The sequence below is a fragment of the Xenopus tropicalis genome, chromosome 2 (genome assembly GCF_000004195.4).
Source record: "Xenopus tropicalis strain Nigerian chromosome 2, UCB_Xtro_10.0, whole genome shotgun sequence".
Taxonomy (NCBI): Eukaryota; Metazoa; Chordata; class Amphibia; order Anura; family Pipidae; genus Xenopus; species Xenopus tropicalis.
Genome location: NC_030678.2, coordinates 180,463,148 through 180,477,019, shown reverse-complemented (window position 1 = coordinate 180,477,019; position 13,872 = coordinate 180,463,148). Strand labels below are relative to the sequence as shown.

The window sequence follows — 13,872 nt, the reverse complement described above, 5'->3', positions numbered from 1 at the left end:
TGGGCAGGGGGTGTCAGTAAGTACTTGTGGGTGGGAGGGGTATGGGCAGGGGGTGCCAGTAAGTACTTGTGGGTGGGAGGGGTATGAGCAGGGGGTGTCAGTAAGTACTTGTGGGTGGGAGGAGTATGGGCAGGGGGTGTCAGTAAGTACTTGTGGGTGGGAGGGGTATGGGCAGGGGGTGCCAGTAAGTACTTGTGGGTGGGAGGGGTATGGGCAGGGGGTGTCAGTAAGTACTTGTGGGTGGGAGGAGTATGGGCAGGGGGTGTCAGTAAGTACTTGTGGGTGGGAGGGGTATGGGCAGGGGGTGTCAGTAAGTACTTGTGGGTGGGAGGGGTATGGGCAGGGGGTGTCAGTAAGTACTTGTGGGTGGGAGGGGTATGGGCAGGGGGTGTCAGTAAGTACTTGTGGGTGGGAGGAGTATGGGCAGGGGGTGCCAGTAAGTACTTGTGGGTGGGAGGGGTATGGGCAGGGGGTGTCAGTAAGTACTTGTGGGTGGGAGGGGTATGGGCAGGGGGTGTCAGTAAGTACTTGTGGGTGGGAGGGGTATGGGCAGGGGGTGTCAGTAAGTACTTGTGGGTGGGAGGAGTATGGGCAGGGGGTGCCAGTAAGTACTTGTGGGTGGGAGGGGTATGGGCAGGGGGTGTCAGTAAGTACTTGTGGGTGGGAGGGGTATGGGCAGGGGGTGTCAGTAAGTACTTGTGGGTGGGAGGAGTATGGGCAGGGGGTGTCAGTAAGTACTTGTGGGTGGGAGGAGTATGGGCAGGGGGTGTCAGTAAGTACTTGTGGGTGGGAGGGGTATGGGCAGGGGGTGTCAGTAAGTACTTGTGGGTGGGAGGAGTATGGGCAGGGGGTGCCAGTAAGTACTTGTGGGTGGGAGGGGTATGGGCAGGGGGTGTCAGTAAGTACTTGTGGGTGGGAGGGGTATGGGCAGGGGGTGTCAGTAAGTACTTGTGGGTGGGAGGAGTATGGCAGGGGGTGTCAGTAAGTACTTGTGGGTGGGAGGAGTATGGGCAGGGGGTGTCAGTAAGTACTTGTGGGTGGGAGGAGTATGGGCAGGGGGTGTCAGTAAGTACTTGTGGGTGGGAGGAGTATGGGCAGGGGGTGTCAGTAAGTACTTGTGGGTGGGAGGGGTATGAGCAGGGGGTGTCAGTAAGTACTTGTGGGTGGGAGGAGTATGGGCAGGGGGTGTCAGTAAGTACTTGTGGGTGGGAGGGGTATGGGCAGGGGGTGTCAGTAAGTACTTGTGGGTGGGAGGAGTATGGGCAGGGGGTGTCAGTAAGTACTTGTGGGTGGGAGGAGTATGGGCAGGGGGTGTCAGTAAGTACTTGTGGGTGGGAGGGGTATGAGCAGGGGGTGTCAGTAAGTACTTGTGGGTGGGAGGAGTATGGGCAGGGGGTGTCAGTAAGTACTTGTGAGTGGGAGGGGTATGGGCAGGGGGTGTCAGTAAGTACTTGTGGGTGGGAGGGGTATGGGCAGGGGTGTCAGTAAGTACTTGTGGGTGGGAGGAGTATGGGCAGGGGGTGCCAGTAAGTACTTGTGGGTGGGAGGGGTATGGGCAGGGGGTGCCAGTAAGTACTTGTGGGTGGGAGGAGTATGGGCAGGGGGTGTCAGTAAGTACTTGTGGGTGGGAGGGGTATGGGCAGGGGGTGTCAGTAAGTACTTGTGGGTGGAGGGGTATGGGCAGGGGGTGTCAGTAAGTACTTGTGGGTGGGAGGAGTATGGGCAGGGGGTGCCAGTAAGTACTTGTGGGTGGGAGGGGTATGGGCAGGGGGTGTCAGTAAGTACTTGTGGGTGGGAGGGGTATGGGCAGGGGGTGTCAGTAAGTACTTGTGGGTGGAGGAGTATGGGCAGGGGGTGCCAGTAAGTACTTGTGGGTGGGAGGGGTATGGGCAGGGGGTGTCAGTAAGTACTTGTGGGTGGGAGGAGTATGGGCAGGGGTGTCAGTAAGTACTTGTGGGTGGGAGGGGTATGGGCAGGGGTGTCAGTAAGTACTTGTGGGTGGGAGGAGTATGGGCAGGGGGTGTCAGTAAGTACTTGTGGGTGGGAGGGTATGGGCAGGGGGTGTCAGTAAGTACTTGTGGGTGGGAGGGGTATGGGCAGGGGGTGTCAGTAAGTACTTGTGGGTGGGAGGAGTATGGGCAGGGGGTGTCAGTAAGTACTTGTGGGTGGGAGGGGTATGGGCAGGGGGTGTCAGTAAGTACTTGTGGGTGGGAGGGGTATGGGCAGGGGGTGTCAGTAAGTACTTGTGGGTGGGAGGGGTATGGGCAGGGGGTGGGAGGGCAGAATGCACACAGGGTTCTTACCTGTCCCAGTAAATAAACAGTTCATTGAGAAAACTTGACAGAAATCCAGCCAATTGCATCTGCAATAACCCCCCCCATGACATAATCCTGCCCGCTCCTGATGTCATCATGTCCACCCCCAGCATCACTGCCCCACCCCGGATGCTGTAAGCCCCACCCCCGTTGTTCAGCTTTAGACCCTGTACAAGTGGAAGGGGTAAGTACTTTTGGGTGGGTGGGAACATTGGTGCATGGGAGGGGTATGTTGTGGGGTAAAACCACTCACCCTTGAGTAAGAATGTGCCACTGTCCTTGGTCGTTAACCCTTCCTCAGCCTCCTGGAACCTCCCACTGGGGGGCCTCTGGGACGGATCTGGGGAGGGATCTTGGGTTCGGACACAGAGGAAGAACCTATTGAGTTGGAATTCTCTTTGTTCCCAAACGCTCCGCACCCTGCGCAAGGTCTGGGCCGAGCTCCTCTCTTTCTGGGCGGAGCCAATCACCTGAGAGGAGGAGATACAAAGGGGCAGGGCTTAAAAGGACCAATCGGGGCCTCGCAGGATAACTACTGGGTACAATAATTCAATAGGGAATTGATTGGCGCCCCCAAAATTTCCCTTGTTGTCACCCCAGTGGGGGCACATAAAGGAGATGGGGCTGAGTATTGTTTCCCAGACACCCAAGATGGCAGCAGGGGGCAAATATCAGCCCTGTTTGTTGGCAGTACTGATAAAGTGCCAGGGGAGCAGAACCAGCCTGGCATAACATGGTCCGGACCCATTGGGTGAAGGGTTGTGCCAGCATCTGTAGGGTTAAGGGCAGGAACGTAATTAAAGGGTATAATACCCCAGGTAAGTGGTTCCTCAGTATTTGTACCGGCAGAACCCCCCCCTCCCACTGTATGAATATTATGGGCCCCAATGTGCCCCCAGGGCATGGGCGGGGGTATCTAGTACGTGGCGTTACCTTCTGGATGAGCTCCTGGTGCAGAAGGAATGGGTAGGTGAGCAAATCGCTGAGTGTCAGCTCCTCTGGCCCGGGAAGCTTTGTCCCCATCACTAGAAGAGAGAAACAAATAAGAAAAGGGAGGTATGTACCCCCCCCCCCGCTACTGGAATATCACCCTTAGTGCCCTTAGCTCTTACCCTCTTACCCCCTATTGCTTCCATACCCAATACTTGTGCCCTTGCCTGATATTACCCGTCCCTTCTCTCTACTGCCCCCTTTACTTGCCCTCCATAAGCCTCCTATCCCTTATACTCTCCATAACCCCCCTACCTGACCCCCCTCTTTCCCTTAAACATTAGGATAAAGGGAGTAGTAGTGCACGGGAGCAGTTACCAGCAGAGATGGTCTCCCAGTGTTTGGGCTTCAGGGCGGGGCTACTCAGCCTCACAAGCAATGGCAGCAGTGCAGCAAATTCCTCAATGTGGTCTTGCACCCTCCGAATTAGGGGGTCTTCCCCCGAAAATAGTGACCCCAAGTCTTGGAGTCTTCTGCCCCAGCCCTGGATCTTCTCCTTCACACTCTCAGCATCTACCTGAAACCACAAGGAGACACTCAGCCGAGTGCAGAAGCACAAGGAGACACTCAGCCGAGTGCAGAACCACAAGGAGACACTCAGCCGAATGCAGAAGCACAAGGAGACACTCAGCCGAGTGCAGAATCACAAGGAGACACTCATCCGAGTGCAGAAGCACAAGGAGACACTCAGCCGAGTGCAGAAGCACAAGGAGACACTCAGCCGAGTGCAGAACCACAAGGAGACACTCAGCCGAATGCAGAAGCACAAGGAGACACTCAGCCGAGTGCAGAACCACAAGGAGACACTCAGCTGATTGCAGAACCACAAGGAGACACTCAGCCGAGTGCAGAATCACAAGGAGACACTCATCCGAGTGCAGAAGCACAAGGAAACACTCAGCTGAGTGCAGAAGCACAAGGAGACACTCAGCTGAGTGCAGAAGCACAAGGAGACACTCAGCCGAGTGCAGAACCACAAGGAGACACTCAGCTGAGTGCAGAACCACAAGGAAACACTCAGCTGAGTGCAGAACCACAAGGTGACGCTCAGCCGAGTGCAGAATCACAAGGAGACACTCAGCCGAGTGCAAAATCACAAGGAGACACTCAGCCGAGTGCAGAACCACAAGGAAACACTCAGCTGAGTGCAGAAGCACAAGGAGACACTCAGCCAAGTGCAAAAGAACAAGGAGACACTCATCCGAGTGCAGAAACACAAGGAAACACTCAGCCGAGTGCAGAACCACAAGGAAACACTCAGCCGAGTGCAGAAGCACAAGGAAACACTCAGCCGAGTGCAGAACCCCAAGGAGACACTCAGCCGAGTGCAGAATAGAGAGCTAAAGGTAAGTGAGTGTGCCCCTAGTACAGTGTGGGGGTACCCCGGGGCAAGTCGGCCCCTCCCTGCTTTACCTGTAGCAGCTGCTTTTGTTTCCAGGCCCTGACTTGCTCAGCGCTCGAGCTCCATAATCTCCAAACTGCCTCTCGTGCCTCCAACCGCTGCTGCCCCCTCACAATGGCCGATATGTCGAAAGTCTTTCCTGCAAGGCAACACCCCGAGATTTACAGAGAGAAACTGCATGCCGTGTTGCTTTGTTACTGAGAGACTGGCACAGCACAGGCTGCATTCTTCCCATTTCAGTTCCATTCTCCCCATTCCAATTCCATTCTCCCCATTCCAATTCCATTCTTCCCATTCCAATTCCATTCTTTCCATTCCAATTCCATTCTTTCCATTCCAATTCCATTCTTTCCATTCCAATTCCATTCTCTCCATTCCAATTCCATTCTCCCCATTCCAATTCCATTCTCCCCATTCCAATTCCATTCTCCCCATTCCAATTCCATTCTCTCCATTCCAATTCCATTCTCCCCATTCCAATTCCATTCTCCCCATTCCAATTCCATTCTCCCCATTCCAATTCCATTCTCCCCATTCCAATTCCATTCTCCCCATTCCAATTCCATTCTCTCCATTCCAATTCCATTCTCCCCATTCCAATTCCATTCTCCCCATTCCAATTCCATTCTCCCCATTCCAATTCCATTCTCTCCATTCCAATTCCATTCTCCCCATTCCAATTCCATTCTCCCCATTCCAATTCCATTCTCCCCATTCCAATTCCATTCTCCCCATTCCAATTCCATTCTCTCCATTCCAATTCCATTCTCCCCATTCCAATTCCATTCTCCCCATTCCAATTCCATTCTCCCCATTCCCATTTCATTCTCCCCATTGCAATTCCATTCTTTCTATTCCAATTCCGTTCTTCTCCATTCCAATTCAATTCTCTCCATTCCAATTCCATTCTTCCAATTCCAATTCAATTCTTCCAATTCCATTCTCCCCATTCCAATTCCATTCTCTCCATTCCAATTCCATTCTCCCCTTCCAATTCCATTCTCCCCATTCCAATTCCATTCTCCCCATTCCAATTCCATTCTTTCCATTCCAATTCCATTCTCCCCATCCCTATTCCATTCTTCCCATTCCAATTCAATTCTTTCCATTCCAATTCCATTCTTTCCATTCCAATTTCATTCTCTCCATTCCAATTCAATTCTCTCCATTCCAATTCCATTCTCCCCATTCCAATTCCATTCTCCCCATTCCAATTCCATTCTCCCCATTCCAATTCCATTCTCCCTATTCCAATTCCATTCTTCCAATTCCCATTTCATTCTCCCCATTGCAATTCCATTCTTTCTATTCCAATTCCGTTCTTCCCATTCCAATTCCATTCTCCCCATTCCAATTCCATTCTTCCCATTCCAATTACATTCTCCTCATTCCAATTACATTCTTCCAATTCCATTCTCCCCATTCCAATTCCATTCTTCCCATTCCAATTCTTTTCTCCCCATTACTATTCCATTCTTCCCATTTCAGTTCCATTCTTCCCATTCCAATTACATTCCAATTCCATTCTCCCCATTCCAATTCCATTCTCCCCATTCCAATTCCATTTTTCCCATTCTAATTCCATTCTCCCCATTCCAATTCCATTCTCCCCATTCCAATTCCATTCTCCCCATTCCAATTCCATTCTTCCCATTCCAATTTCATTCTCCCCATTCCAATTCCATTCTCTCCATTCTTCCCATTCCAATTCCATTTTCCCATTCCAATTCCATTCTCCCCATTCCAATTACATTCTTCCCATTCCAATTCCTTTCTCCCCATTCCAATTACATTCTTCCCATTTCAGTTCCATTCTCCCCATTCCAATTCCATTCTCCCCATTCCAATTTCATTCTTCCCATTCCAATTCCATTCTCCCCTTTTCAATTCCATTCTTTCAATTCCAATTCCATTCTCCCCATCCCAATTCCATTCTCCCCATTCCAATTCCATTCTTCCCATTCCAATTTCATTCTCCCCATTCCAATTCCATTCTCTCCATTCTTCCCATTCCAATTACATTCTTCCCATTTCAGTTCCATTCTCCCCATTCCAATTCCATTCTCCCCATTCCAATTCCATTCTCCCCATTCCAATGCCATTCTTCCCATTCCAATTCCATTCTCCCCTTTTCAATTCCATTCATTCAATTCCAATTCCATTCTCCCCATCCCAATTCCATTCTCCCCATTCCAATTCCATTCTCCCCATTCCAATTCCATTCTCCCCATTCCAATTCCATTCTCTCCATTCCAATTCCATTCTCCCCATTCCAATTCCATTCTCCCCATTCCAATTCCATTCTCCCCATTCCAATTCCATTCTCCCCATTCCAATTCCATTCTCTCCATTCCAATTCCATTCTCCCCATTCCAATTCCATTCTCCCCATTCCAATTCCATTCTCCCCATTCCCATTTCATTCTCCCCATTGCAATTCCATTCTTTCTATTCCAATTCCGTTCTTCTCCATTCCAATTCAATTCTCTCCATTCCAATTCCATTCTTCCAATTCCAATTCAATTCTTCCAATTCCATTCTCCCCATTCCAATTCCATTCTCTCCATTCCAATTCCATTCTCCCCATTCCAATTCCATTCTCTCCATTCCAATTCCATTCTCCCCATTCCAATTCCATTCTCCCCATTCCAATTCCATTCTCCCCATTCCAATTCCATTCTTTCCATTCCAATTCCATTCTCCCCATTCCAATTCCCTTCTTTCCACTTAAGGTCCATTCTCCCCATTCCAATTCCATTCTCCCCATTCCAATTCCATTCTTTCCATTCCAATTCCATTCTTCCCATTCCAATTCCCTTCTTTCCACTTAAGGTCCATTCTTCCCATTTCAGTTCCATTCTTCCCATTCCAATTCTATTCTCCCCATTCCAATTCCATTCTCCCCATTCCAATTCCATTCTCCCAATTCCAATTTCATTCTCCCCATTCCAATTCCCTTCTTTCCACTTAAGGTCCATTCTTCCCATTTCAGTTCCATTCTTCCCATTCCAATTCTATTCTCCCCATTCCAATTCCATTCTCCCCATTCCAATTCCATTCTCCCAATTCCAATTCCATTCTCCCCATTCCAATTCCATTCTTCCCATTCCAATTCCGTTCTCCCCATTCCAATTCAATTCTTCCAATTCCCATTTCATTCTCCCCATTGCAATTCCATTCTTTCTATTCCAATTCCGTTCTTCCCATTCCAATTCCATTCTCCCCATTCCAATTCCAATCTTCCCATTCCAATTCCATTTTTCCCATACCAATTACATTCTCCCCATTCCAATTAAATTCTCCCCATTCCAATTCCATTCTCCCCATTCCAATTCCATTCTCCCCATTCCAATTTCATTCTTCCAATTCCAATTCCATTCTCCCAATTCCATTCTTCCCATTCCAATTCCTTTCTCCCCATTACAATTCCATTCTTCCCATTTCAGTTCCATTCTTCCCATTCCAATTCCATTTTTACCGTTCCAATTCCATTCTCCCTATTCCAATTCCATTCTTCCCATTCCAATTCCATTCTCCCCATTCCAATTCTATTCTCCCCATTCCAATTCCATTCTCCCCATTGCAATTCCATTCTTCCCATTCCAATTTAATTCTCCCCATTCCAATTCCATTCCAATTCCATTCTTCCCATTCCAATTCCATTCTCCCCATTCCAATTCCATTTTCCCATTCCAATTCCATTCTCCCCATTCCAATTCCATTCTTCCCATCCCAATTCCATTCTCCCCATTCCAATTCCATTCTTCCCATTTCAGTTCCATTCTCCCCATTCCAATTACATTCACCCCATTCCAATTCCATTCTTCTCATTCCAATTCCATTCTCCCCTTTTCAATTCCATTCTCTCCATCCCAATTCCATTCTCCCCATCCCAATTCCATTCTCCCCATTACAATTCCATTCTCCCCATTACAATTCCATTCTTCCCATTCCAATTCCATTCTCCCCATTCCAATTCCATTCTTCCCATTCCAATTCCATTCTTCCCATTCCAATTCCATTCTTCCGATTCCAATTCCATTCTCCGCATTCAAATTCCATTTTTCCCATTCCAATTCCATTCTCCCCATTCCAATTCCATTCTTCCCATTCCAATTCCATTCTCCCCATTCCAATTCCATTTTTCCCTTTCCAATTCCATTCTCCCATTCCAATTCCATTCTTCCCATTCCAATTCCATTCTCCCCATTCCAATTCCATTCTCCCCATTCAATTCCATTCTCCCCATTCCAATTCCATTCTTCCGATTCCAATTCCATTCTTCCCATTCCAATTCCATTCTCCCCATTCCAATTCCATTTTTCCCATTCCAATTCCATTCTCCCCATTCCAATTCCATTCTTCCCGTTCCAATTCCATTCTCCCCGTTCCAATTCCATTTTTCCCTTTCCAATTCCATTCTCCCCATTCCAATTCCATTCTTCCCATTCCAATTCCATTCTCCCCATTCCAATTCCATTCTTCCCATTCCAATTCCATTCTTCCCATTCCAATTCCATTCTCCCCATTCCAATTTCATTCTTCCCATTTCAGTTCCAGTCTCCCCATTTCAGTTCCATTCCTCCCATTCCAATTCCATTTTTCCCATTTCAGTTCCAGTCTCCCCATTCCAATACCATTCCTCTCATTCCAATTTAATTCTTCCAATTTCAGTTCAATTCCTCCCCTCCCATCCCAATTCCATTCTTCCCATTTCAGTTCATCTCCCCATTCCAATACCATTCCTCCCATTCCAATTCCATTCTTCTCATTCCAATTCCATTCTCCCCTTTTCAATTCCATTCTCTCCATCCCAATTCCATTCTCCCCATCCCAATTCCATTCTCCCCATTACAATTCCATTCTCCCCATTACAATTCCATTCTTCCCATTCCAATTCCATTCTCCCCATTCCAATTCCATTCTTCCCATTCCAATTCCATTCTTCCCATTCCAATTCCATTCTTCCGATTCCAATTCCATTCTCCGCATTCAAATTCCATTTTTCCCATTCCAATTCCATTCTCCCCATTCCAATTCCATTCTTCCCATTCCAATTCCATTCTCCCCATTCCAATTCCATTTTTCCCTTTCCAATTCCATTCTCCCCATTCCAATTCCATTCTTCCCATTCCAATTCCATTCTCCCCATTCCAATTCCATTCTCCCCATTCCAATTCCATTCTCCCCATTCCAATTCCATTCTTCCGATTCCAATTCCATTCTTCCCATTCCAATTCCATTCTCCCCATTCCAATTCCATTTTTCCCATTCCAATTCCATTCTCCCCATTCCAATTCCATTCTTCCCATTCCAATTCCATTCTCCCCGTTCCAATTCCATTTTTCCCTTTCCAATTCCATTCTCCCCATTCCAATTCCATTCTTCCCATTCCAATTCCATTCTCCCCATTCCAATTCCATTCTTCCCATTCCAATTCCATTCTTCCCATTCCAATTCCATTCTCCCCATTCCAATTTCATTCTTCCCATTTCAGTTCCAGTCTCCCCATTTCAGTTCCATTCCTCCCATTCCAATTCCATTTTTCCCATTTCAGTTCCAGTCTCCCCATTCCAATACCATTCCTCTCATTCCAATTTAATTCTTCCAATTTCAGTTCAATTCCTCCCCTCCCATCCCAATTCCATTCTTCCCATTTCAGTTCATCTCCCCATTCCAATACCATTCCTCCCATTCCAATTCCATTCTTCCCATTTGAGTTCCATTCTCCCCATTTCAGTTCCATTCCTCCCATTCCAATTTAATTCTTCCCATTTCAGTTCCAGTCTCCCCATTTCAGTTCCCTTCCTCCCATTCCAATTCCATTCTTCCCATTTCAGTTCCAGTCTCCCCATTCCAATACCATTCCTCCCATTCCAATTTAATTCTTCCCATTTCAGTTCCATTCCTCCCATCCCAATTCCATTCTCCCCATTCCAGTTTCATTCTCCCCATTCTTAATCCATTCTCCCCATTTCAATTCCATTCTCCCCATTCCAATTCCATTCCTCCCATTCCAATTCCATTTCCATTCACCCCATTCCAATTCAATTCTCCCCATTCCAATTCCATTCTCCCCATTCCAATTCCATTCTTCCCATTTCAGTTCCATTCCTCCCATTTCAATTCCGTTCTCCCCATTCCAATTCCATTCTCCCCATTCCAGTTTAATTCTCCCCATTCCAATTCCATTCTCCCCATTCCAATTCCATTCCTCCCATTGCAATTCCATTCCTCCCATTCCAATTTCATTCTCCCCATTCCAATTGCATTCTTCCCATTTCAGTTCAATTCTCCCAACTCCAATTCCATACCTCCCATTCCAACTCCATTCTCCCCATTCCAATTCCATTCTTCCCATTTTAGTTTCATTCCACCTATTTCAGTTTCATTCCACCCATTCCAATTTCATTCTCCCCATTCCAATTTTATTCTCCCCATTCCAATTCCATTCTTCCCATTCCAATTCCATTCTCCCCATTCCAATTCCATTCTTACCATTCCAATTCCATTCTCCCCATTCCAATTTCATTCTTCCCATTTCAGTTCCAGTCTCCCCATTTCAGTTCCATTCCTCCCATTCCAATTCCATTTTTCCCATTTCAGTTCCAGTCTCCCCATTCCAATACCATTCCTCCCATTCCAATTTAATTTTTCCCATTTCAGTTCCAGTCTCCCCATTTCAGTTCCATTCCTCCCATTCCAATTCCATTTTTCCCATTTCAGTTCCAGTCTCCCCATTCCAATACCATTCCTCCCATTCCAATTTAATTCTTCCCATTTCAGTTCCATTCCTCCCATCCCAATTCCATTCTCCCCATTCCAGTTTCATTCTCCCTATTCTTAATCCATTCTCCCCATTTCAATTCCATTCTCCCCATTCCAATTCCGTTCCTCCCATTCCAATTCCATTCACCCCATTCCAATTCAATTCTCCCCATTCCAATTCCATTCTCCCCATTCCAATTCCATTCTCCCCATTCCAATTCCATTCTCCCCATTCCAATTCCATTCTCCCCATTCCAGTTTAATTCTCCCCATTCCAATTCCATTCTCCCCATTCCAATTCCATTCCTCCCATTCCAATTCCATTCTTCCAATTTTAGCGCCATTCTCCCCATTCCAATTCCATTATTCCCATTTCAGTTCCATTCTCCCCATTCCAATTCCATTCCTCCCATTCCAATTCCATTATCCCCATTCCAATTACATTCTTCCCATTCCAATTCTATTCTCCCCATTCCAATTCCATTCTCCCTATTCCAATCCCATTCTTTCCATTTCAGTTCCATTCCTCCCATTCCAATTACATTCTCCCCATTCCATTCCAATTTCCTTCTCCCCATTCCAATTCCATTCTTCCCATTCCAATTTCATTCTCACATTCCAATTTCATACCTCCCATTCCAATTCCATTCTCCCTATTCCAATTCCATTCTTCCCATTTCAGTTTCATTCCACCCATTCCAATTTCATTCTCCCCATTCCAATTTTATTCTCCCCATTCCAATTCCATTCTTCCCATTCCAATTCCATTCTCCCCATTCCAATTCCATTCTTCCCATTTCAGTTCCCTTCTCCACATTCCAATTCCATTCTCCCCATTCCAATTCCATACCTCCCATTCCAATTCCATTCTCCCCATTCCAATTCCATTCTTCCCATTTCAGTTCCCTTCTCCACATTCCAATTCCATTCCTCCCATTCCAATTTAATTCTTTCCATTTCAGTTCCATTCTCCACATTCCAATTCCATTCTCCACATTCCAATTCCATTCCTCCCATTCCAATTCCATTCTTCCCATTTCAGTTCCATTCTCCCAATTCCAATTCCATTCTCCCCATTCCAATTCCATTCCTCCCATTCCAATTCCATTCTCCAATTCCAATTTCATTCCTCCCATTCCAATTGCATTCTTCCCATTTCAGTTCCATTCTCCACATTCCAATTCCATTCTCCCCATTCCAATTGCATTCTTCCCATTTCAGTTCCATTCTCCACATTCCAATTCCATTCTCCCCATTCCAATTCCATTCTCCACATTCCAATTCCATTCTCCCCATTCCAATTCCATTCTCCCAATTCCAATTCCATACCTCCCATTCCAATTCCATTCTCCCCATTCCAATTCCATTCTTCCCATTCCAATTCCATACCTCCCATTCCAATTCCATTCTCCCCATTCCAATTCCATTCTTCCCATTTCAGTTCCATTCTCCACATTCCAATTCCATTCTCCCCATTCCAATTCCATTCTCCCCATTCCAATTCCATTCTTCCCATTTCAGTTCTATTCTCCCCATTCCAATTCCATTCTCCCCATTCCAATTCCATTCTCCCCATTCCAATTCCATTCTTCCCATTTCAGTTCCATTCTCCCCATTCCAATTCCATTCCTCCCATTCCAATTCCATTCTCCCCATTCCAATTCCATTCCTCCCATTCCAATTCCATTCTCCCCATTTCAGTTCCATTCCTCCCATTCCAATTCCATTCTTCCCATTTCAGTTCCATTCTCCACATTCCAATTCCATTCTCCCCATTCCAATTCCATTCTCCCCATTCCAATTCCATTCTTCCCATTTCAGTTCTATTCTCCCCATTCCAATTCCATTCTCCCCATTCCAATTCCATTCTCCCCATTCCAATTCCATTCTTCCCATTTCAGTTCCATTCTCCCAATTCCATTCTCCCCATTCCAATTCCATTCCTCCCATTCCAATTCCATTCTCCCCATTCCAATTCCATTCTTCCCATTTCAGTTCCATTCTCCACATTCCAATTCCATTCCTCCCATTCCAATTCCATTCTTCCCATTTCAGTTCCATTCTCCACATTCCAATTCCATTCCTCCCATTCCAATTCCATTCTTCCCATTTCAGTTCCATTCCTCCCATTCCAATTTCATTCTCCCCATTCCAATTTTTTCTCCCCATTCCAATTCCATTCTTCCCATTTCAGTTCCATTCCTCCCATTCCAATTCCATTCTTCCCATTCCAATTCCATTCTTCCCATTTCAATTCCATTCCTCCCCTTCCAATTCCATTCTTCGCAATCCAATTTCATTCTCCCCATTCCAATTCCATTCTCCCCATTCCAATTTCATTCTCCCCATTCCAATTCCATTCTCCCCATTCCAATTCCATTCTTCCCATTTCAATTCC

At 46.7% G+C, this 13,872-nt stretch overlaps 1 protein-coding gene across 1 annotated transcript in view; it reads right to left on the bottom strand.

The window, feature by feature from the left end:
- The window catches only part of dnhd1 (dynein heavy chain domain 1), a 105,271-nt gene that overhangs the window by 51,162 nt on the left and 40,237 nt on the right, over positions 1–13,872 (bottom strand). Inside the window, exons 11-14 of the mRNA XM_031897460.1 lie at positions 4,719–4,846; positions 3,624–3,822; positions 3,249–3,340; positions 2,569–2,785 (exon numbers count right to left, since the gene is read on the bottom strand). Coding sequence (XP_031753320.1) covers positions 2,569–2,785; positions 3,249–3,340; positions 3,624–3,822; positions 4,719–4,846 — 636 coding nt within the window. The remainder of the gene's footprint in view (positions 1–2,568; positions 2,786–3,248; positions 3,341–3,623; positions 3,823–4,718; positions 4,847–13,872) is intronic.